We start from the raw sequence: 24,377 nt of genomic DNA, 5'->3' as shown, positions 1-24,377 counted from the left end.
GTAGATCCTGAAAAAAATTAAAAATATATACACAAATACTGTTGAGAGATTGTTTCCGGATTGCGGGGTTTTAGTTCCGTTCTTTCTACCCAGTGCGCTTGTGTGTAGCTCCCCCACCACGCACTACGCAGTGTACTTCAGTGGTCCCCAACGAGGAAACGATATGATTTGTTGATATGAAACGATATGAGTCAGCTGCACCTTTCCTCATTCCGTCACACCCACTGTTGAACTTGAATGCACATGCGATCATTAAGCACACGAGGTAATCAGTTGCCTAACTGCAGTGATACCCTTATGCCAGGGATCACTGGTTCGCCTCGTGCGGCTGGCGGGAAGTGCCGTTGCTACTGGCCTGGAGAGCGGACAAATGGGCGCTGCCTCTAAACCTGTTTAGCACACGGAATGTTTGTGGGGAACCCGGTGATAAAATATTCGCAGACGACCTAATTCGGGCTCAGGGTTTCGAAAGCAGCAGAGCAGCTATCTCGCTGCGATCTACTGAAAGTCATCCCTCGAGCCAAACTCTGTCGGCCGTTAGATCCTACCTACCTACAAGGGGGGCGGGCACATGCCCTGTTGCACTCCTCCTCGCTCTCTCCGGAATGCGACTGCCGCGGCCCCGGCATGGGGACCTCTGGCCCTGACCTTGTCCTCTCACCCCACCCGCAACCAGCCGCACCTGGCCAAGGCGTCTGGCGGCAGGCGGGCGGGAGACTGGAGTTCAGGCCTGGAGGCTGTCTAATGAGGCAATGAAGCCCTCAAAATTGCTTCAGTACCCTGAGTCCAAGCACCCTGCACATAAAGACAAACCCACTGAGTTTTTTTCAGTGGAAAAAACGTGAGCAAGTGGGACAGAAGCTAAGTGCTGAGAGCCACAAAAACTAAATTGCGGAATAGACTGGACATAAGGAACCTGCTTCGAATATTGCTGTATTCCTCGTTGGCTGGTCTGCAAGAATATTGCCAATATTAAATCGGTCCGTGGTGCAAAAAAGGGTGGTGACCCCTGGTGTACACACATTATTTCTACTTCTGGGTTGTGGGGTTTTACTTCTGGTCTTTTCTGCCCGGTGCGCATGCGTGTGACTAACCGATTTGGGGTCGATCTTGCCTTTCACTAAGGCTGAGGTAGGGGATCTTGGGCTTAAAAAGGTTGGTGACCACTAATGTAGCACATTCCCGCCTTGCATAATGTAAGGCTGTGACTAGCAGAACTGAGAGCCATTGTCTAAGCTCCATACAGGAGCTTGGCCTACAAGGTTAGAGTATAGGGAATCAGGTACAGTAATTGGGTGTTATGAAAGCAGTGATTGATCCATTTCAACTGCTGTAAGTGAAGGGCAGAAGGAGGATGCTTTATGGTAGTAGAATCTTGTTGGAAAGGTGTAATGGGCTGGGTTGGTCAGACCCAGAAGACCCAAGTAATTCAAGAGTCTGGGAAATGTGGTGATAAGAGTAGAAGCACAACAAAGTAACATAAGCCTAATTTATTATTGTAACCCTCAAGTTCGTTGGTCACTTGAAGATGGTCTCTGGCCCGCCAAACTAGTGAAATCTCGTTTGTGTGGATGCTGCGTGATGTTTTCCCCTGTGTTACAAATTAGTACACGAAATAACAAACAGTACACCATAAGCAATTAAACAATTGAGCTTTATAATTCTTAAATTTGACTATAAGGTTAGTAAAGAAAACAAAAAAGTAAAGGGCCCATTTTAATGAAACAGTCGAATGTGCACGTTGGAGCTCACGATTCTCCCGTCCGTTCGTTCTCCTTCTATTTCCCCCAGGCATTGTCGACTCCTGACCCCATTTCAGGTCCACGCAGTCCTGCAGTCTACGACCTCTCTGTCCTGGCCTCTTCTCTCTCCATCTTCTGCTGAACAAAAACCTGCGAATTCCTCGCTCTCGGGCACACAAGAAAGAAAAACACTCCCCTCATTGGACACTGCATGTTCCAAAGCCCCTGTTATCTCTAGTTGTAATATAACACTGCTGCTACAGTGAAACCGTTACACTAGCAGTGAAATCTTTCCCAGGGTGTTACATTATCATAAAATAGAAAACACAAATAGGCCACATCAAATGTAGTAAGTTGCAAAGTTTTCCACAACGATTGCAGGGCTCACAATTCATAGTGTTCACATGATTGTTGCTGTTGTCAGAGGACTTTATTGTCGCTGTTGTTGGACGAATTCCAAATTCCGATTCGTGAAATCACCTTGGATGTGGTTTCTAGGCACCGACCGATCAAGATTCTTCAGTCTAGGTGAAGTCCCAAGAATCGAGTGAAAGGTACCCAAATAAATAAGGAACTACACTAGCATAGCAAGACACACAGCAATAGACTAACCCTTTGATCTTTTGCTCTCATGTCACTAACCCAGGATGGTTTCTTTCATTCAAACAGCATGTGTTCATTAACAGACATCCTCATGCTACTGGTGCCTTGAGGCTGGGAAAGACTCCAGCTGCTATCAGCAAACTTCAGACATTAACAAACCTGCAATGTTTAATTTGTACAGATGCTTTGACACTTTACATGCTGCGAGCTCACAAAGAATTAAAGTGCTACTTGGAGCTGCTCAGACTTTCATCTAATGTTTTACAACATATAATACACAACAAAAGGACGAAAATTGATTGTGGATGGAAGGTGATAAGCATGGGATCTTGCCTTGTCCAAGAGAGGGGCTGAGAGCAGGTGAAGCATATACCGTAGATAGAGTCAAAAGCTTTGTCTATTGGTAAAGGGGAAGCTCTGGTTCAGGAGGAAGGAAGATATTTCAGAGGCACCTGTGCAGAAGGTCTTTTTATCTGTGTAAATGTGGCTGAGATGGAGGAACTAGGAGAATAAAGTGGAGGAAGTATAGACGGATGTGGGAGTCTTCGTGTGTTTTTTTGTGTGGCTAATCTATCCCCTTAGATGGAGGCAGGGATCTGAAAAGGGAAGAGTCAGAGGATGATCAGTGTAAAGGTGAAAGTAGAATGGAAATTGGCAGCAAAAAGTAATGTAATTGTTGAGTTCTTGGAGTGTAGGAAATGGCTTTAACACAGTTGTTGGCTGTACCAGATAAAGATTTGAGGGAAGTGGACTCAGGTATCTCAGAACAAAAACAGGCGTAGCTTATGTGCATCTTTTGAAATGAAGACATTGAATGGAATGGAAGACAAGTTCACGGTGAGGACAAGTTCCACCAAGCGAATGAATGGGAGGATAGAAGGGAACCAATGGAGTAGAGGTGTTGTGAGGTTGCAAGTCTCTGAAGATGAACTGGTTGGACCCGGGAATTGGGAAAGATCAAGATGGCGGAAATCATTTGACGTGTTATAGACTTGAGTAGGAACATGGTGATCAAAGGGGAAAGCATGAAGTCAAGGTAGGGAAAAACAAGAACAGTGGGAGTGGGGGAGGGCAAGAACAGGCTGAAACAATGGCTTGGCTTGGGCAATTCTGCTTGTAGGTGTTGGGTGGTAGGTAGGAATGGGCTTTCCACGATCCTCAAAGAAGTTAGGTCTATGACTATATGCGAGTTGGGGTCTGGTTTTCCAGACCACAACTGCACCACCCTTGATGGCAATGTGATGACAATGTTAGATCAGAGTGAGTCAGCGATGGTTAATGTATCATCAGCAGTTAGCAGTAAGTAGATCTAGAGGAGGTAAGGGGCTAGTGGAGGAATCCACATGAAATGGGATCTCTGAACATGGAAGATTTGCCATCTTGAGTGAGGACTTCTGGTCAAAGAATTCAGCACAAAGGTGGAAGTGGTGGAATCAATAAGAAAGGATGGTGAAAATATGGCAGGTCTTAGAACTAGGGTTGGGTGCGGATCAGAGAAAAGTGAAGGGAAGAAATCTCGAGGGGTATTAGAACCCAGGAACTGTTGAAATCTGTTATTTTGACCAGTGGAATGTCATCTTTTGTGGCACCAAATACACGGAGAAAATCAAGTGGAGCTTTGTATGAGTTAATACTGCAGAGAGAGGTCAGGATGTGTGCTGACATATGGCATGAAGTAGAGGAGTGTAGACAGGATGGCTGATTAGAGTGGAAAATTGCTGATGAGTATGAGGTCAAATGAAAGGTTGTTTTGCTGTGATAGGAAGAGTAGAAAAATTGACTTTTTTTGGTAATGGACAACTACAAAATTGTCTTCAGAGAGCTACAAATGCCTTGTATGTCACAGAAAGTTAGATGTTTATCATGCAAGAAGTTGGGAAGGCCCATCATTCCCTCTCTTTCCTTGTCTACCTGTCATGTACTGACCCATCTCACCCCTTCCACGTTTTTAAACTGGCTCACTTCTAATCCCGACCTTCACAGAGGGTCTTGCCCCAAAACAGCAACATTTCCTCCCCTGCCTTCAGATGCTGCTTGACCCACTGAGTTTCTCCAGCAGATTGTGCTTTTAACTGTTTGAAACAAACACAATAAGAGTTGTCTGTCCTTTTGCTAACCTTCTATCCAAAGGCTGATGAAAGATCAGTGACTCTTCTTCGATTTCTCTCTCCCACTGAGTCAGCCTAATTTGCCATTTGCACAGGACAAAGCTACGTACTGAAACCCAAAACAAAAATATGGTGGTTGATATCAATGTGCCAAACACCATCTGTGAGGGCAGAAGGTATCTGTTGGCGTTTCAGGTTAAGATCCTGCATCGTGATGGACAAAATGCTCCACAAATACTGTCTGATCTATTGAGTACTTCCAGCATTCAGTTTTTTTTTCCACTATTGCTTACATTTTCTGGCTTTTGTTTCTGCTTTCTGGCATTTGAATATATTTTAAATTTTTTTATACTGTGCTGCCTTATCCTGTCAACTACCATTCAAATTTTGTAATTGTATCTGCCTCTACCACTACCTCTGGCAACTTATTTCAGATAACCACCACCCTCTGGAAAAAATACCCCTCAGAGCCCACGTTCTTTGGATAAGCTGCTAAAGACATGTTCTCACGTAGTGAGTAGTAAACCTTTTGACATTCTTTATCTTGAAGAGGTGTGCCTGCTGAGTCATACAAGTATTTTGAAGATTGATTAATAAATTATTGGATACAAAGGAGTCAAAATGGTCTTAACATACAGAAACTTGTTGAATGGTGTGTAGGTTCAAGTGCCATTTAGTGAACTCCTATTTCTCATGTTGGTCCCTTAAGGTTATAGCTGGGGAAGGCAGTGGGGATAAGTTCCCACCAACTATTAAATTCTCTCAATGGCGTGCATCTTAAATAACTGGACAGCCAAGTCCAGTTGCTGGCCTTCACGTGTGACTTAGCTACTAAGCCTGGCTGAACTGTTTTCGCTGACAGGAGGAGGAGCAAAAATGAGTTACTGGCACCTTTAAAACCAGTTGTTTCAGGCAGATAGGGTTCGCTGTCCATTGTGGACAGCTCTTCTAGGAGAAGGAAAATGATCTCAAACCTCCGCCTCCTTGCGGCTATACCCACCCATGGGGAAGGCTTCGGGAGTGACCCCAAGGGAAAAATCCAGAGCTGGAGTCCCTGAGGTAGTCTGTCTTTGAGTTCCTTTGATGCTGCTGGTGTCAAACTGCTGTTTCTTTGGACTCAGATCAGATCAGTGGGGGTGGGGGGGAGGGAGGAAGCCTGCTATAAGGGCAAAAGCTTGCTTTGCCTATCGCACTACCCTGCTTGTGTATCAGGTAGACAGCTGTGATGTAACATTGGATGGCCTAATTTCTTATGTTCTTGTGGTTACCCACTGGCTTATAGGAAATGGAACCCTAGTTTGTATAGCCTTTCTTAGTTATTTAACATTTGGTCTCCAGCTTCATTCTAGTGAATCTGCAGGGCATTCTCTCTAAATTGCGCTACCTGGAATTGTTCAACATGTGGTCTAAATAGGACTTTGCATACTTTAGCAAAATCTCATCTGGTCTAGTGATCTAGATTAAAAAGGCCTGCATTTTGTCTCTACCCATCCATGGGATTTTAGTAATCTGTTTATATAAACTATTGAGTCCCTTTGAATCTTCACTGTTTCTACCTTCAAACAATGCTCAGTATTGGCTAGTCTATGTAGTTTATTGTATATTCGCTCACTGAACCAGAAGATAATGGGGAGCAATATTTATATGGTGGTGTTCTTGGCCTGTCTTGTGCCTGTATCTTAGTCTATGGAATTGACCTACAGCTCAAGGTTGTGCATTTTCCATGCAATTTTCTTTGCAGGTTGAGTATAGAGAAATGGATGAGAGCTTAGCAAACCTGTCAGAAGATGAATATTATTCAGAAGAAGAACGCAATGCGAAGGCTGAAAAGGAGAAGAAGCAGGTGCCGCCACCTCAGCCTCCACCACCTGAGGAAGAGATTGAAAGTGATCCAGAAGAACCATCTGGTATGTGAATTTATTAAATTTGGTTTCTACGTAGTGGGACGGGAGAGTTGAAGAAACCCTCAAGCCACTGAAGAGGACTGTGTTGTGCATAGAATATCAGGTTTCCCCCAAACAGTTGCTTTAGACTTACAAGCTTGACTAAAACAATTCCCAATACTACCTAAATTCCTAAGGTTACAAATCATGAGTTTAATTATGCAATTTAATAACTGCACATTCCCATCCATGGGAATGCAGGAAACCAAATCTGCTAACTACAATGACCAGAAATGGCGGTTACGAGTTCAAGCCCCACTCCAGAGCCTAAAGCAAAGTAGTTTAGGCTGACACGCCTGCATCATCAGAGTTGCTGACTTCTGAAATGGATGCTATGTCGGATAGATATAAGAGATCCCAGTCCATTATAGGCATGGAGTTATACAATACAGAAACGGGACCTTTGACTAACGAGGATGCCCCATCTAAATTAGTCCCAATTGCCAGCATTTGGCCCACATCCTTCTAACCTTGCCAGTCCTTGTACATGTCCAACTGTCTTAAAAGTTGTTTTGAAATATAGGGTAATTCACCTCAGAGGCCAGGTTAATACTTATCTCTCAAACGTCAGCACAGATTATAAATAACTGCAATGACCTGCAAGGAGCTTTTAGTCTCAGACCTCTGCCTCTGAAAAATGGGGTTCATACGTAATTTGCCAGACTATGCCTTGTAAATTTCACCTGAAAACACTGGCTAACAACTATATGCATCCATTTCTTTTATGAAACTCCTTAAATCCCAAGGACTCAGTTGTTGTTCCTTTCCATACCTTGTGGTGCATTGGGTGGCAACGTTGCCATTTCTTCAGCATTTTTATCTGTTTTTGTACAAGGCTGAGTTGCTCACTTGACGCTCATCCCAGCACGGATGAAAAGCGTGCAAGGAGCCGGCCGGATTCGAGCCTGGGACAACTTGCCCCGAAGTCCAGTGCGGCTGCCACACCACTAGCTGGCAAGTGCTTGGTTATTTGCTTTAATTGAGTACAAAAGCTGACCAATCTTGAATTTTCCCCTTTTTAAAATACTGCGTGCATATATTCTCTCCTATCAATAGTGTCCTTGAGGGTTTCTGACTGTTTAAAGAGGGATAAAGCAACTCGTGGGTTCAATTATTCTCTGCAGTGATATTGTGGGTTGATAACTTGTATCAAGTCAAAATGGGACCTTGCTTTTATGGCAAGGCATAAAATTCTGGTATACATAGGAAGCAAAGCTTGTGGAAGTTTCTGCCTCCATTCACTTGAACTTCTGCAGGTTGGTTCTTTGGTACCTGATGGTCCTTCAGTAATATCACCCCCCCCTCCCCACTGAGTCATCCACCAGCCTCAGCAGTTACATAGAACAGCACAGGAACAGACCATTCGGCCCACAATGCTCTGCCGAACCAGCTAAGAAGCAAATCAAAAACACCCAAACATTAATCCCTCCTATCTACACCATGTCCCAGTCCCTCCATCTTACATCCATGCGCCTATCCAAACATCTCTTAAAGGCCTCCAATGTATTTGCCTCTACTGCCAGACCAGGCATCCGTGACTTACCCTTCACATTCCCTTTGAACCTACTTCCCTCTCGCCTTCAATGCCTGCCGTCTGGTATTAGACATTTCAACCCTGGGAAACGTCTTAATTCAGATTTGGACCGATAATTGGCGTGTCTCCTATCATACTGGATCCAGTCCTCAGAACTGTTATTCCACTAGATTATGTATAATTTAGTAATTTTCTTCAATACGAAACTTAGTGTAATTCTGGTGTGCAATATTTCATCACCTTACCAGATTTTTAAGATTTGTCAATTTAAAAAAAATCAAACAATATATAAAGACAGACCCGTCTTGCCATCTTATTGATGACCGATGTCCTCAATGAAGGGTTAAAGCTGTGATTGTCTTTTACTATGTTCACGCATTTGATTGGTGGTGACCAATATAATATGGAATCAAAGGGATAAAGGGAATTTTAAAACCTTCTAGGCACCACAAATGCTGGAAAGGCACATTGGCCCCATTTCCCTTTGTAGATGTGGCAGCACAGTAGTGTAGAGGTTAGCACAATGTTTTAAAGTACCAGTGATGCAGGTTCAATTCCCATCACTGCCTGCAAGGAGTTTGTATGTTCCCCCCCACCCCGCCGTGTGACCATGTGGGTTTCCTCTGGGTGCTATGGTTTCTTCGCTCAGTCCACAGTGGGTAGGTTAATTGGTTGTTGTAAATTGTCCCTTAATTTTAGTAGGATTAAATCGAAGGTTGTTGGATGGCATGACTCAGAGGACCGGAAGGGTCTGTTTCGTGCCGATCTCTATACGGTACAATAGATGTGGCCAGACCTGCTGAATTCCTCCAGCATTTTAGTGTATATGTCGCAAAGGGAATTTGAGGTTCACTTGGTCATGGTAATCTTGCTCAAGCTTTGCTACCGTTGATTTGGTTACTGTCTCGCATTTCCACGTTGTTGGATTCTGATGCTTTCAATCAAAGGTTCTTTCAGAAGTCAAGAAAGAGGCACAAAATTTGTTGCTTCACAATTGTTTTATTAAGCATTAATTGAACAACAAAAGTTGAAAAATGGACAATAATAGAACTCTCGTAAGTGAAGGGAGGGAGAAATAAAAAGATGGCAAAGCCTCAAGTTCAGCTTCTAACATTGCATAGATAAGAAACATTCCATTCAAATTCGCAGATAAGAGTTGGCCAGATGGGTCCCATTCAAAGAATGCAACACCAGAGAAACTTCCAGAACTTTTCAGAATGCAAAGAAATGTAAGCACGAGGGAGCACGCTGAGCAGTTGCATATACATACTGTGACCACTAGGAAGCATATTAAGCAGTTACATGTATATAAGTAGTTACAAAAAATACTAGCAAGTAATTTGTTAAGCCGCAAAGAATTAAACAGTAAGATAATGACAATTAAACAGTCTAATCCAAAAGTGTTATGCGTATGCATGATTTTATTTGTGGAGAAAAGGACTGGAAAGGGGTAAAAAGCTTTGAGAATATGGGAGTAAAAGATGCTAATGATTTGTAATCGAGGGTATAATGGGATTGTGAACATTCGAGAGGAAGCTGATCAGAAGAACAATAATTTTACTAAAATTAGATATATTTTTTGAAAGTAAGAAGTATTTGGTTGCATGTGTGTTGCAAACCTATAGGGAATGTGAGCAGACTTTGGGTCATCTCTCCCAGATATGGAGTGAATATTTAAATATCACATGGTCTTGGGCTTGTATGAGAGCAGTAAAAGTGATTGAGAAAAGCAGTGTATAGAAAAGGGTTTTTCTACTTGCCTCCACAGAAATGGGGATTGTATTTACAATGTGGGAAGATGATAGGAAGTCTATGTTTTTAATAGTTGTGATGGAGAGAGCTTTTAAACTACCAGTTGTGTATTTGTGCTAGTTCATCTGGATGTTGTGTTCTTATCCAACAATACAATGTATGACTCTTAAAAGACTTTAGAATTATGCGTGATCAAAGATACTGAAATATTCTTAATCAAATTTTGTTTTCATGTGGTTTTATTTCTCCCTCCACCCATCTCTTTCCCTGTTTCCTGTTGCCATGGTATAGGCATACAAGTATTGGCAGCCCAGTTGCTGTCTGCATTATGAGATGGTGATCAGCAAGTTCTTTGAATGTAGAGTTACTTGAATATAATTCGTTTTTAACAGCTTGCCATCAGTTGACAATACAGAAACTGTGTGTGAGGACTCCTAGAATAATTATGGTTACTGTAGTTTGTTCTTTCTTTCTACTGCTTCCCTTCTTCCCTCAGGACTGCCAAGGTCAATTCTTATACAGCTTTTGCTACTTAAGTTGACGTCATCCTGAGCAGGGCATGCAGTCTTGGTATTGCCTAATGGTTCATGGACTGCACCATAAAGTGGATATTGAGATTCTGCTTTTTCTTTCTATTCTGAAGGTTTTTAAATATCCGTTTTTGAAATTATTGTCTAATAGGTTGTGGCTTCTGTCTATTATTTTTTATATCTTTGAAGTTTTAATGTAAATTTCAGGAAGTATTAATTTGCATTTAGTAATCCCAAAGATTGTGCAAAAGATTTAAGTGTACTTCTGCACGACTTTTGCAGGCTACCCGGCACTTTACTTGCTGATTTGATTTTACAGTGAAACGGCACATTTTCACTGTATGTTTTGATGTACATGTGACAAATAAAGTGAACCTATTAAAAAAAAGAGACTTACAAACGCCAGAGGAAGTTTCTGTATATTCAATCTTCTTGCTGGTGCTATTGGAAAGGAGATACAGGTCACACAACACCAGGTTCAAGGACAGTTATTACCTTGATCCTGATTCAAGGATCCTGAACCAGTGTGGGTAGTTTCACTCACCTCATCGCTAAACACAATCTATGAATTAAGGACTCTGAAGCTCATGTTCTCAGTTTTATTTGTTTGCTTGTGTATTTATTGGTTGCTTGTCAGTCTTTGTAGTTTTTCATTGATTCTGTTGGATTTCTTTGTCCTACTGTGAATGCCTGCAAGAAAATGAATCTCAGGGTAGTATATGGTGACATATACGTACTTTGATAATAAACTTACTTTGAGCTTTGAACTTTGTCAAAATAATAACATTTAGAGTTACTAACCATTCAGTCAATTCTAAATTGGATTGACTGACATGTATTGATTTTTAGTTATTAAATCATTTGTATTTTTGTCAGGCAGCAGAGGCACATATTGAGAGGTGTAGGAGGGTCATGCTTAAATAATTCAATAATTGGCAATATAATTAATTAAATGAAAGGGTTTAAGAGCAGGTGTCATGGAATGAACCTATCAAAATGAGATTCAATATTGCCAAGCCTTCATGATTTATGGACACTATCCTGGCAACCCTTTCAACGATTCTCAATCTTGTAATTACCTGCCAGACATTAAATTTCTATTTAAAAAAACTTATATAAGTGTTACATTAAAGTTGTTTTAATATAAAAACCGCGGAAATTAGGGAAACGAGTAGTGTGCGCATGCGTGTGAATGTTTTTACGTTCGTTCCCGCAGTGCATTGGAGCAACATCAATCTGGCAGGGTCGATCGCAGGTATGTATTTTTAAATTACTTTTATTTATTTTTAATTCTCTGCGCTTTTTAATTTGTGTTCCGTTTACTTTTATGTCGCAGGCAGTGTTTATGAGGAAGGAAGGTGTTGAGGACTATTGGGTTTTTTGGGGTCCACAATATCTTCACCTGATGTTCGATCTGCGCTTGGGAACCTGGCGATCATGGTTTGATCATGGGGTCTTGTTTAGAACAGATTTCAGAAAGCGCATGGAGAGCTTCCTGGACTAGTCTTGTTAAGGCTAGCAGTTATCAATCCTTACATGGTGTTACCTATCAGATTTTATTTTTAATTGAAGCCTAAGGTTTTTGTCATATTTCTTCATGGTCCAAGGTTAAAAGCTTTATTGCACTAATTCTGCAAGTTCATTCTTATCAGGTGTTGAGGGTGCTGCTTTCCAAAGTCGTCTACCTCACGATCGCATGACATCACAGGAAGCAGCCTGTTTCCCAGACATTATCAGTGGTCCTGCGCAGACCCAGAAGGTATTTCTGTACATCAGAAACCGCACAGTAAGTTCTAATATCAATCCATAATTTCTTTATTGCTGAATATGAGTTATTGAATAACGGGTGTTGAGTTTAATCTTCAGAACTCCCATTTGTGGCTGGTGCATGCTTTTATTGTTTTGGATAACTTAATAAAGATTATTTTTATATAGAGCATTCATTGCATAATTAAAAATGATACATTCGGACACATTCCAGGCCATGGGAGTACATGCCGGGGATGCTCGGTGCAGTCAAGGCAAAGGTGTGGAGAGACTGCAGTTTAGGTTCCTACTAATACTAGACATTGAGGGGCCAAGTCAGACCCAGAAGTTTGTGTCAACTCAGAGGGCCACCACAAGAATCAGAATCAGATTTAATATCAGCAGCATATGTCTCGAAGTTTGTAGCAGCATTACAATGCAATACATGATAATAGAGAGAAAAAGAAAACTGAATTATAGTGAGTTTAAAATAGTTAAATAAGTAGTGCAAAAATAGAAAAAAAAGTAGTGAGGTAGTGTTCATGGGTTCGATGCCCATTCAGAAATCGGATGGCAGAGGGGAAGAAGCTGTTCCTAAATTGTTCTTTATCTGTAGAGCATGTAAGTTCTCTAGCATCTTAAAGGAATAGAGCACAATTAAAAGTAGAGAATTACACCATTTTGAAGTCCTCTTTGTTGCAAATATTTGCAAAGTTTCTTTATAAGCCAAGCAACACACACAAAATGCTGGAGGAACTCAGCAGGCCAGGCTGCGTCTATGGAAGAGTATTCAGTCAACGTTTTGGGCTAAGACTCTTCATCAGGACTGGAGAGAAAAGATGAAAAGACCCTCCCTGACCTCTCATCTTTTTTTCTTCAGTTGTGATGAAGGGTCTCGGCATGAAACATCAACTGTTTACTCTTTTCCATAGACGCTGCCTGACCTGCTGAGTTCCTCTAGCATGTTGCTTGGATTTCCAGGATCTGCAGATTTTCTCTTGTTTGTTCTATATAAGCCACACAGTTTCACCCACTTGGGTAAAACTTAGGATGCACGTGGTTCACTGCTCTTTTTCATATTCTGCGTGTGTTTCAAGCTTTATGTATAAAACCATAAGACAGAGTAGCAGAATTAGGCCATTCAGCCCATCAAGTATGCTCTGCTATTCCATCATGGCTGATCCCAGATCCCACTCAACTCCATACACCTGCTTTCTTGCCATATCCTTTGATGACCTGACCAATCAGGAAACTTGTCAACTTCCGCCTTAAATATACCCACTGTCTTTGCCTCCGCTGCGGTCTGACAGAGCATTCCATAGATTCACTACACTCTGGCTAAAAAAATTCCTCCTTACCTATGTTCTAAAAGGCAATTTTGAGGCTCTGCCCTCCAGTTTTGGATACCGCCACCATCTTCTCCACGTCCATCTTATCTAGTCCTTCCAATATTCGGTAGGCTTTAATGAGATCCTCTACATCCTTCTAAATTCCAGTGAGTACAGGCCTAAAGCTGCCAAGTGTGGGTTAAGTTTAACATTGCTTTTTGCAAGCATAGGCTCAGTGAACAAAATGGCTGCTTTCTGTATCATAACTTACTATGATTGTAAAAAATCAGTTGGTTTATGATGTGCTTTAGCCTCCCACAACAGCTGCCTCTTTGCTGGGAAAGTCTTTCCATGAATTGACACTGTATATTGAAGTTGTACAAGACACTGGTGAGGCCTTATTTGGAGTATTGTGAGCAGTTTTGGTCACCTACCTAAAGGAAAGATGTAAATAAGGTTGAAAGAGCACAGAGAAAATTTACAAGGATTTTGCTGGGACTGGAGGACCGGAGTTATAAGGAAAGATTAAATAGGTTAGTTCTTTATTCCTTGGAGCATAGAAGATTGAGGGGTTTACAAGATTATGAGGGGTATAGATAGGATAAATGCAAACAGGCTTTTTCCACTGAGGTTGGGTGGGAATACAACCAGAGGTCATGGTTAAGGGTGAAAGGTGAAATGTTGTAGGGGAATGTGAAGGAAACTTCTTCACTCAGAGGGTGGTGAGGGTGTGAAATGAGCTGCCAGCACAAGTGGTGCATGTAAGCTCGATCTCAACGTTAAAGAGAAGTTTGGATAGGTACATGGATGGTAGGGGTATGGAGGGCTATGTGCAGGTCGATGTGAGAAGGACACATAAGGACCATAATCGCCCACATCAGACAACACGGCATATAATTAACAAGAAGTATGGATTAAGTGAGACTTTTTTCTTTTCATTCCACGCCTTTAAGCATCCATTGGCAATCTTTTTATTTTCAGATCTGGTGTATCTTTTATATCTGACTTCAAGACTCCTGACTGAGCAGAATCCTTCTCAAACCCATCAGAAATGCCTTTCTTTGAAAAGTTAGCATGTTGGCAAGATCAGCGATTACTTGTCACACTTAATTGCCTTTGGGAAAGTAATGATGAGGTGCCTTATTGAATCTTCGTAGTCTGTCTGACTGAGGTGCTTTCATAGTTCTATTAGAATGGAGTTCCAGCATATATACCAGTGATGATAAAGGACTGGGAATGTATTTCCAGGTCTCGATGGTGTGGAAATGCAGGTGGTGGTGTTCCTTGTCCTTGGTAGCTGTTTCAGTTTAACATCAAATCAAATCAAGTTTAATTATCATTCAAACCATATGTGGATACAGCTGAACGAGTAAGTGTTTCTCTGGGTCCAAGGTGCAAAAACATGCATGCGCATTCAAAATAAAGAGGAAGAGAGAGACACACACAAAAGAAAAACAGTCGTGCAAGAAAACACATTTCTGGTCCAAGACTCTGAGCGGCAAGTCCTGCAAATTGATGGTTCCCAGTTATCTACCTTGTAATTCTACCAATCCAACACTGGAGGGCAGCACTGACAGGAGAGGCCACCCCCAGCTGAGCATAAGTGCCATGCTACGCTGCCTCTGGCGTCTCCTCCTCACTGCAGTAAAGTGCGTTTTTGTAATTGCCCAGGCTAGAAGCATGGTCTGTACACACTGCAGACACAGTGGTGGACTATTTAGGTGTACAAGTCAAACATATTTCTTTGATGTAGGTGGATTTGAGATTTTATTACTGAAGCTGCACTCTTCCAGGAGAATGGAGACACGTGATCACTTTTCTTTTGTGAATCTTCAGTGCGGTATCTAATTGACCTTCTCAGAAGTTGGTTCTCAGTTGCTAATTATGGTCAAGGTTGATTAAAACACTTGGAATAAAGAAAGTGCTTGTTATTCAGCAGTTAATAAGAATATTTCCAATTAATGTGTTATGACAGTTAAGATAATTCAGGAAACATCATCATCATCATCATCATCAATTTTCTGTTACAGTGCTGGTGTTTAAGGCAGCAGTAAAGGTCCTCCATCTCTGTCTGTCCTTGGGCAACATAGAGAAGATGGCCCAGTTATAGTTCTCCTGAAGGCTTTTGGTCTTGGCAGTGTTCAGGGTTTCCTTCTTCATGCCAAGAGCTTCCTCTTGGTTTTCACTACCGTCAGTCATGTAAATCCCAGGTGGAGACTCAGGAATACTATCACATACAGATGTAGAAGCATTCTTCATTGCTGTTTCTGGAACAAATTTTTTTGACCAATTAGGGTTGTTAGCCCTGAGCTGAGCCCCGGAATCTGCAGGACCAGTGGACTACTCTTAGTCTGGCCTCTACCCTTGACCTGTTTACTAAGAATCAAAACACAAGGCCCTGACTTCAGAAAATAGTCCATAGAGTATTATTGTGTTGATATATCAAAAGGTTCTGTCTAGTTTCACTAAGGAAACTTCTTAGTGGATGGTTGTTGTGCAATACACTTGCATTGCATTTAAGGAATAAGCACTTGTAATAGATAAATTTGTTGCAATTCCCAGTACCTTTTACACTAATGCTTTTCTGGTATTGGTTCTTGCATATGTCACATAGCAGCCATTTTCATTAATTCAATTGCAGCTGCCGGTGACCCCCACAGATTGTTTTCCTTGTATGTCACGTCCTCCAGTTGTTCCAGTGATAATGTTCCAAAAGTCAAAGAACTGTATTTGATCCTTTAATAGCAACTGGCAAAGCATACAATCTTGAAGCAATGAAACTTCAGCGTAACTAAGCTAAATAAAGTGGTCAGTGAAAGATATGACATCCGCTGGTCCCGAGCTACAAACTACCTCAAAATAAGCAAGAATACGTAACTTATTCCCTTCGCTTTTGCCATGCCCTGACTCAAATGACTAGTTACCATAATAAACGGGCAACACGAATACAAATCAGATAGAGAACAGATACATGGCTCCTCCACTAGATATTTTATTTCTTTTCCAGTTAATCAAATGTCTGCTCTTGTAAATATATAAACCCATTGGTCAGATGCATGAGTTGTTTGCCAAATGGAGCTTTCTGAAATAAGCAATTAGTTTTTGATGCTGAAGGTAATGTGTAAATCCTCTTCCCCAATCCTCTAATATGCCAGAAATACTTCATTTGAACGGGATAGTGCATTCTAATTTTGACCTTGGGGATTAATAGGTGTGAGGTGAAGGTGGCTCAGTTTTGTTTGATGGATTGTTGTCTATAGGTTAGGTGTTCATTGTGATCAGCCAGTCACTGCAGATGAAAGTTTAAAAAACAACTGATGTTGGAAATCTGCAATAAAACCTCAATATGCTAGCAACACTGAGCAGGTCAGGCCTCATTTGTGGAAGGAGAAACAAAAACTGACTTATATTTTCTCTTAAAAACACAAATTGCTGGCAGAACTCAGCAGGCCAGACAGCATCTATGGGAAGAGGTAGTGACGACGTTTCGGCCCGAAACCCTTCATCAGGTTTCGGCCCGAAACGTCGTCGCCACCTCCTCCCATAGATGCTGTCTGGCCTGCTGAGTTCTGCCAGCATTTTGTGTTTTTATTTATTTCCAGCATCTGCAGATTCACTCGTGTATATTTTCTCTTTGCCGGTTCTGAAGAAGGATCTTCATCCTGAAAGGTTCATTGTGTTTCTCTCTCTACAGTGTGGACTGTACTTTTGAGTGTTTGCACATTTTCTGCTTTTAGATCACTCTAGGATCACAGCTACTTGCACGTAAACACTCACACAAGGTAATAAAAAGTAATTAACCTTGCCCTTTTGCTTCCTACATCTTTTCCTTCCTATGTCTTTTTCTAATCATCTTCATTGAAGATAGTAGGTCATGGTCTGTCACAGAATACAGCCAGTTGTGGAGCCCAGTATCAAAGAAATCTGATATATTCCTTTTTCTGTCTGTGTTACTAAGTTTTAAACTTCACATGTTTCACATCCAAAATGCTTTGAATCTGCCCTTCTGGTCCCAAAAGAGTATGTGTATTTTATTTTATTTATTTATTAAGATGCCGCATGGAGTTGGCCTTTCCAGTCCTTCGATCCATGGCACTCCGATTTAACCCTAGCCTAATTGTGGGGCAATTTTCAATCATCAATGAACCTACCAATCAGTATGTCTTTGGACAGCCTGCTGCTGTGCTGTACTGTCCCCTTCTTCCCTTTCTCCTATGAACCACTCTCCTCTCCTATCAGATTCTTTCCTCTCCAGCCCTTCAGCTTTCCAAACCTACCTGGCTTCACCTATCACTTTCTAGCTATCCTCCTTCCCCTCCCCTCAGATTTTTGTTCAGGCATCTTCCCCCTTTCTCTCCAGTCCTTAAGGGTCTCGACCCAAAACAACAACTGTATATTCATACCCATAGAATGCTGCCTGACCTGCTGAGTTCCACCAGCATTTTATGTGTGTTGCAGTCTACTGCCTTGATGAAAGGTGAATCGTGTTATGCTATATAAAAAGATGGCATCTTGGCCATAATATTTCTCAAAGCACTTTGCTGGAATGTAATTACTCTGAAGGACATCTTGCAGGTATTTTGTAGTACCATCTCAAAACCAGAATTGGTATGAACATTTATTTCTCCTTGGCCAGTATTTAGATCCTTTGGTTCTTGGAGTGGGAAGTATTGGCTAAGGAACCAAGGGAGGATTTTGCTGCTAGTGGGTTATTTCTGAGGAAGCTCTAACATTTTACCAAAGTAGTCAATTTCTTGTTATATTACAAAAGATGGTTAAAATAGTTAGGCCAGCCATTGGAAATCTTGAAGCTAGATAACTTTTGCTTTTTTTTCCCTAATGGACCAAATTACTTTGTGAGATTATCCAATTTTCTTACTCTCTCAATATTGAAATTTGAGCACTTTCTTTCTGGTGGATGTAAACTATTGAAATTAATAGCAGCATATGTGTACCACTTACACTGAATGGATCAGAACTTGGGCTAGTTGTGTACCATGCACATATCACAATGAGGAACTTCTTGCTAGTCTGGCATTGTCAGTTTCTCCACACAACTCACCCCAGGTACAAAGTCATAGATTGCCCTGGGGGAACCAGAGCAAGCCATATCCATGAGGTAGCTGATGAAACTTTATCAATCACAATGCTGGAGCCAATTTGTCAAAAATATTAGTGGTTTTTGACTTTGAAATTGAATAAGTTTCAAATAAAAGATTTTAATTATTTCAGCATAAAAAGCAATTCACTTTACCGTAGTAGGCAATTAAAAATCATATTCAGGGCAGAATAATGGAAAACTTGAGTTTCAGCTTATCAAAATTGGGTTTAATATCACCGGCATATATCATGAAAATTGTTGTCTTTGTGGTAGCAATTCAATGCAATACATGATAATAGAGAAAGAAGACTGAATTAGAGTGATATTTATATAAATTAACAATGCAAAAATAAAAATGTAGTGAGGTAGTGTTCAAGGGTTCAATGTCCATTCAGAAATCTGGAACATTGATTGTGCCTCTTTCCTGATGGTAGCAATGAGATCAGGCCATGTCCTGGGTGGTGGGGGTCCTTGATGATGTGCACTGCCTTTTTGGAGGCATCACTCCAAAAGATGTCCTGGTACGACTGAAGCTAGTGCCCATAATGGAGCTGACTAAGTTCACAACTTTCTGCAGTTTATTCCGATCCTGTGCAGTAGCCAACCCCCCCACCCCCACCCCAACCACCACCATACCAGACGGTGATGTAGCCAGTTAGAATGCTCTTCATGGTACATTGTGTCTTTGATGACATACCAAACCTGCTCAAACACAAAATGAAATATAGCTGCTGTTATTCCTTTTTTGTAACTGCATCAATATGTTGGGCCCAGGATGTTAACACCCCGGAACCTGAAATTGCTCACTCTTCCCACCTCTGATCCCCCTATGAGGACTGGTGTATGTTCCCTCATCTAACCCTTTCTGAAGTCCACAATCAGTTCTTTGGAGCATGGACCTGCCTAGTTACATGTAAACATCCAGAAAGTACTGTTTGGGCTACAACAATATGTGTGGCACTGAAATAAATATAAGGAAGTGAGCATGTGGTATTTAGCTACTTAACATGGTGGCTAAAGGTTGGAGTATTCGATGGAGAATGAAAGTTTAACAGCAGATTAGTCACGTGCTGAAAATTTAATTTTACCAGTGCGCTGTGTCATGTTTCAGAATTAAATGTGACGATTTAAAACAGCCTTTTAACTGTCTGTCCCTGCTGTTATTTGAATCTTTGTTTTGCTGTCTGGAGGGCATTGATATTCAAATTCCTGGTTTAGACGTGGCTATGAATGTTACTCAGTCTAGTTGAAGAACCTTTTTAGTCGCCGGTGTGCCGATCGATTCACTAGCTCTCCTGTGGAGGACAACATGCTGGATCAGAAGCCCAGTGACGGCATCTGCTTAAAAGCTGGCAAGATCTCCTGTGGACTGCAGTTGGCAAAGTGAACTCAATGCAGCATTTACTGAATGCGGAATCTGGCACTTTGTATAGCACGCAGGATGTGTTCCCAGCATTGAATCAACTCTGACAGTGACCATCTGTGTACCTGGGACGTGCCGCTGCCCTCTTTGCCCTCTGTGGTAATGAACTCAGTGGTTGTCGCTGGCCATTCAGTAATTCAATTGTTCAATTTCATATCAGATGGTACAATATACAACCTGAAATCCTTACTCTATTTACGAAACAGAAGAAAAATCCCAAAGGATGAATAACAGAGAAATGTTAAAATCCCAAAGCCTCTTTATTTGCTGATCTTACCAGGGCCCAGCAAATAAAGATGGGGGAAGAAACATCTTTTATAACATGCAGCAGGTAATGATGAGAGACCGCGGGATCTGGGCTCTCTATTGGGAGGCGGGGTGGAGATGCGTCTCCACCGAAGGAGGTAGAAGGTGCTCCTTCCTTCTGCTAGCCTGCAGGTCACCCTTGGGCAAGGTGTAGCACCGACTTAGCCCCGCCCCAGATCAGGGTCAAGTGAAGTTATGGAAGCAGGTGGCGAATGGCCGTACGAGCACCTAGTACGTATCATTATATTATGTGACCACTGACGCCAGACAGACAATCTCTGAGGAGTATTGATAATGGCTGGGGTCACCTGACTTGTAAAGACACTGCCCAGAAGAGGGCAATGGCAAACCACTTCTGTAGAAAAATTTGCTGAGAATAATCATGGTCATGGATAGAGAAAGGAATGGGAACAGTAGTGTGAAGGGTGTATTCCCCTCGCAGATTAGGGAAGGATGGAAGACCATGATCACCTATGTCATACGCCGTGGTATGTGATGATGATGATCAGTTTCCAGCGCCCAGCAATGGCCTGCAACAGGCTGGATAGGATGTTGTCTTGAACCCCCATCTTGGTGCTGAATGACCCTGCTGTGTGCCCGCGCAGGCTGCCTTGCCATGCCAAGCAGTGGGCAATCTGTTACTGTGGGTAAAAGCACCAATGTGAGCCGGGTTCCTCACTGCCACCCTGGCACAACAGCAATTGCCACACAGCCCGAGCAGATGTTTTGACTGATGGACGAGACAGTCTTGTGTGAAGTGATAGCGTACACAGTAAACAGGAGATGGAGGAGGCCATTTGGACCTCGTGGCTGGTCTCCACCTCAGTGTACTCTTTGCTGATGTACTTGATGCCTTAAAGTATAACACTTCCTTGTATTCAGAGACTTATCCTTGCCTGCTTTCTGTGCTGGAGAATTCAGAGATTGTTCACCTCTGTGTAAAGGGAAATGTCCTCTCAGTACTGAATGTCTTTCTCCATTATACTGAAATTGTAACCCTCTTCTAAGTGGCTCCCCACATTATGTCTGTTTAGCCCTGTCACAATTTTGTCAATGAGGTCCCCTCTTATTCTTCTGAACTCTAATGAATACAGGTGACTCAATCTCTGCTCATACTTTATTATTTTTTAATTTATTTGAGCCACACTGCCCAGCAACCTCCAATTTAACATTATCCTAATTGTAGGAGAATTTACAGTGACCAGTTAACTTTGAATGTCTTTGGACTGTGGAAGGCAACCAGAGCACCCGGAGGAAACCCATGCAATCTACAAACTCCTTACAAGCAGCAATGGGATTTGAACCTGGGTCACTGGTATTGTAAAGCACTGTGCTAACCACTACGCTACCATGTGCCCCTTGCAACCATCCTACCATCCTACCATCCTTACCATCTTACACTGCCCAGAAGAAGGCAACAGCAAACCATGTCTGTAGGAAAAAAATTGCCAAGAACAATCATGGTCATGGAAAGACCATGATTACCTTCTTCACACCACGCAACACGTAGCGAATGAACCATCTGAGGCATTAGTGTGTGGATTCTTCAGTGAACTGAAACAAGCTCACTATGATCTTGTATAAACTGTACTAAGAGATCCTTGTCCCTATTCTTAAAACTTCTTGCAATGAAAACTAGCACAACATTTGCTGCCTCCTTGTTTGCTTTAGTATCTGGTTTACCAGGCCCTTTTGTAAGTTAAATATTTCCCAATTATTTGGCATTTAAATGATACTCATTTTCCTATGGGGAGGTTGACTTCATATTTATCCAGTTTGTACTGTACTTGCTGTTCGTTAGGTTGTTGACATTTAGAGCAGCAACGAAGGTCCTCCATCTCTGTGGATTGTGCTGACTCATTTCTGCAGTTATTTGTGCCAGCTTGCCAGTGCATACATGGTTTGTACGTTCCAAAAAACAGTTTTTGTCTTGGTCTTGATGATGTTCAGGGATTCCTTCATCGTTCCAGCAGCTTCCTCTCAGTTTTCACTACAGTCAGTCATGCAAGTCTGGAGCGGAGATTCAGGAATGCCATCGTACGCAGATATAGAAGGATTTCTCATTGCTGTTCCCATAACAATTTTTATTAGGCCATTCGGGGTTGTTAGCCCTGAGATGAACCCCCAAACCTGGAGGACTGGTGATCCATTCTTAGTCTGGCCTCTGCTGTTTGACTTGTTTGGCATGGGTGACCTGATGAAGAGCCAAAGTATAAAGCTTCAACTCCACCCAGCATAACTCTCTGGGCAAACCTCCAAACCCTATAACAAGATTATTGTCCTCTTGGAGGAACTTTTATTGTAGCTACTATAAAATTTCCCACTTGCTCAATTTATCCAAATTGTGGCACCAGAGTATGTTGTAAATGTACAACAGGCTATTTGGGAATAGTATTAAATATCAATTGATAAATGTGCTGATCCGTTTTGGTCTATGCTTAGGATATGTTGCACTGAATACAGTAGGAGTGGTAGCTGGAATCAAGTTAAGGGTAGTTCAGTTGTGTCCACTACCCCTTGATGGAGAGTGTAAATTTTGGCCATTGTTTTATGCCCTTGATTGTTGCCACTTCAGGAATGCCATCAGGATCGACCATGGATATTGCATCCTAGCTGTTTAGATACGTAAGCCTGGGTAGTACAATCTGGAGAGCAAGCTGTTGCCTGTGTAGCAAGCTCCCCCTTTCCACACATCTGATGAACCTAAAGGTACAGCAGAGACCAATACAGTTTGGCACCAGCAGCGTTGCAGAAGTTTGAGATCAGAGTTTTCCTTCTAGTGAGCTGCTAACTACAGTTGATAAGCCCTATCCGTCCAAAGCGACTGGTTTTAAGGCGCTAGTAACCTGCCTTTGCCCCTTATCTATTGTCAGTAGAAATGGTTCCACCGGGCTTAATAGCTAAGCGACATGTAAAGACAAAGCACTAGACTTGATTGTCAGAAGCTATTTGAGGGGGTTTAAATATTCCCTTAGATTGAATAACTTTTTGAAACTTGCTTCAGACATAAATATCATGGGACTGGATGATGGAGAGAACTGGAGCATGAAGGAAAACTATCTTGTATGTTGGTTATTTGTCCTCTTTATGACAAGACTCACGTCTGTTAAATATAATGTTCATTTTCTGTATTTCCTTCTTTTAACCAGTTGCAGCTCTGGCTGGACAACCCAAAGGTACAGTTGACCTTTGAGGTAACTCACCAGCAACTGGAGTCTCCTTACAACAGTAAGTTGGAGTGATTTTAACTGAACTTGCAAGGCTGTATACAAAACCTTACTTGACACGAAATTCTGAAAAGCTTCGATTGTAGAAAGTTAGCACAATTAATGTAAGCACTGAAGGAAAGCAGTTTAATCTCCAGATTCTATTCATGACTGTCAAAGCGGCAATTTAATTTGGTAATTTTTCAGAGGAAATTGTTGGATATGAAACTGCACTAGCAATTTTCCTGGCCACTTTTAAAGTATGCATGTAAACGTGTGTATTACATTTTGATAACCTGATTTGTCTGATCCCTCATTGTCATTTCCTCTTTGTCTTAGGTGATGCAGTACTGGTTCACAGGATACACGGCTACTTGGAGCGTCACGGGCTAATTAATTTTGGTATCTACAAACGGGTGAAACCACTTCCAAGTAAGTGATTGTCCAAAACTGCAAGTTGTTTTTTTTTTTGGCATAAGTTCATTATAAAAAGAAACTCATGAGATTTGATTATATCGATAATATTGCTTCAAATTTGTTTGCCACTGTCACACTTTTAACATGTCATCCCATCACAACTATTCAAATAGACTTGTTTACTCACTTCGACAATAGTGGCAGCTGCTTCCATTGATCTAGCAACTTTATTTAAGAGTTTTGAAGAGTGGGAGGGGTGGTGGGGGGGTGTGTTCTCACTGAAACATACCAAATAATGAAAGGCCTCGACAGAGTGGACGTGCAGAGGATATTTTCCATCATGGGAGAGTCTGGGACCAGAGGGCACAGAGTTCACAGAGTAGAAGGACAGTTGATGAATCTGTTCTAGAAAGCTGTGGAGACCAAGTCATCAGGTACATTTAAAGCAGAGTTTGATAGGTCCTTGATTAATAGGGTGACAAAGGTTATGGGGTGAAGGCAGGAGAGTAGAGTTAAGAGGGGAGAAAAGAACAGCCGTGATCAAGTAGCAGAGCACACTTGATGGGCCAAATGGCCTAATTCTTCTCCTATGTTTTATATTCTTAAACATCCCATGATTTGACACAACTTTATATTAG

General features: G+C 41.8%; 1 protein-coding gene across 3 annotated transcripts in view; it reads left to right on the top strand.

Annotated features, from left to right (window-relative positions):
* The window catches only part of kdm1a (lysine (K)-specific demethylase 1a), an 85,401-nt gene that overhangs the window by 6,270 nt on the left and 54,754 nt on the right, over window positions 1-24,377 (top strand). For 2 of the 3 annotated variants that reach the window (XM_073028403.1, XM_073028405.1), the window contains exons 2-6: window positions 6,195-6,360; window positions 11,429-11,467; window positions 11,865-11,998; window positions 23,266-23,344; window positions 23,662-23,754. In XM_073028403.1, coding sequence (XP_072884504.1) covers window positions 6,195-6,360; window positions 11,429-11,467; window positions 11,865-11,998; window positions 23,266-23,344; window positions 23,662-23,754 — 511 coding nt within the window. The remainder of the gene's footprint in view (window positions 1-6,194; window positions 6,361-11,428; window positions 11,468-11,864; window positions 11,999-23,265; window positions 23,345-23,661; window positions 23,755-24,377) is intronic. The other variant, XM_073028404.1, reaches the window with a different exon arrangement.

Source organism: Hemitrygon akajei, chromosome 24, assembly GCF_048418815.1.
Source record: "Hemitrygon akajei chromosome 24, sHemAka1.3, whole genome shotgun sequence".
NCBI lineage: Eukaryota > Metazoa > Chordata > Chondrichthyes > Myliobatiformes > Dasyatidae > Hemitrygon > Hemitrygon akajei.
This window is presented reverse-complemented; position numbering and strand designations above follow the sequence as displayed.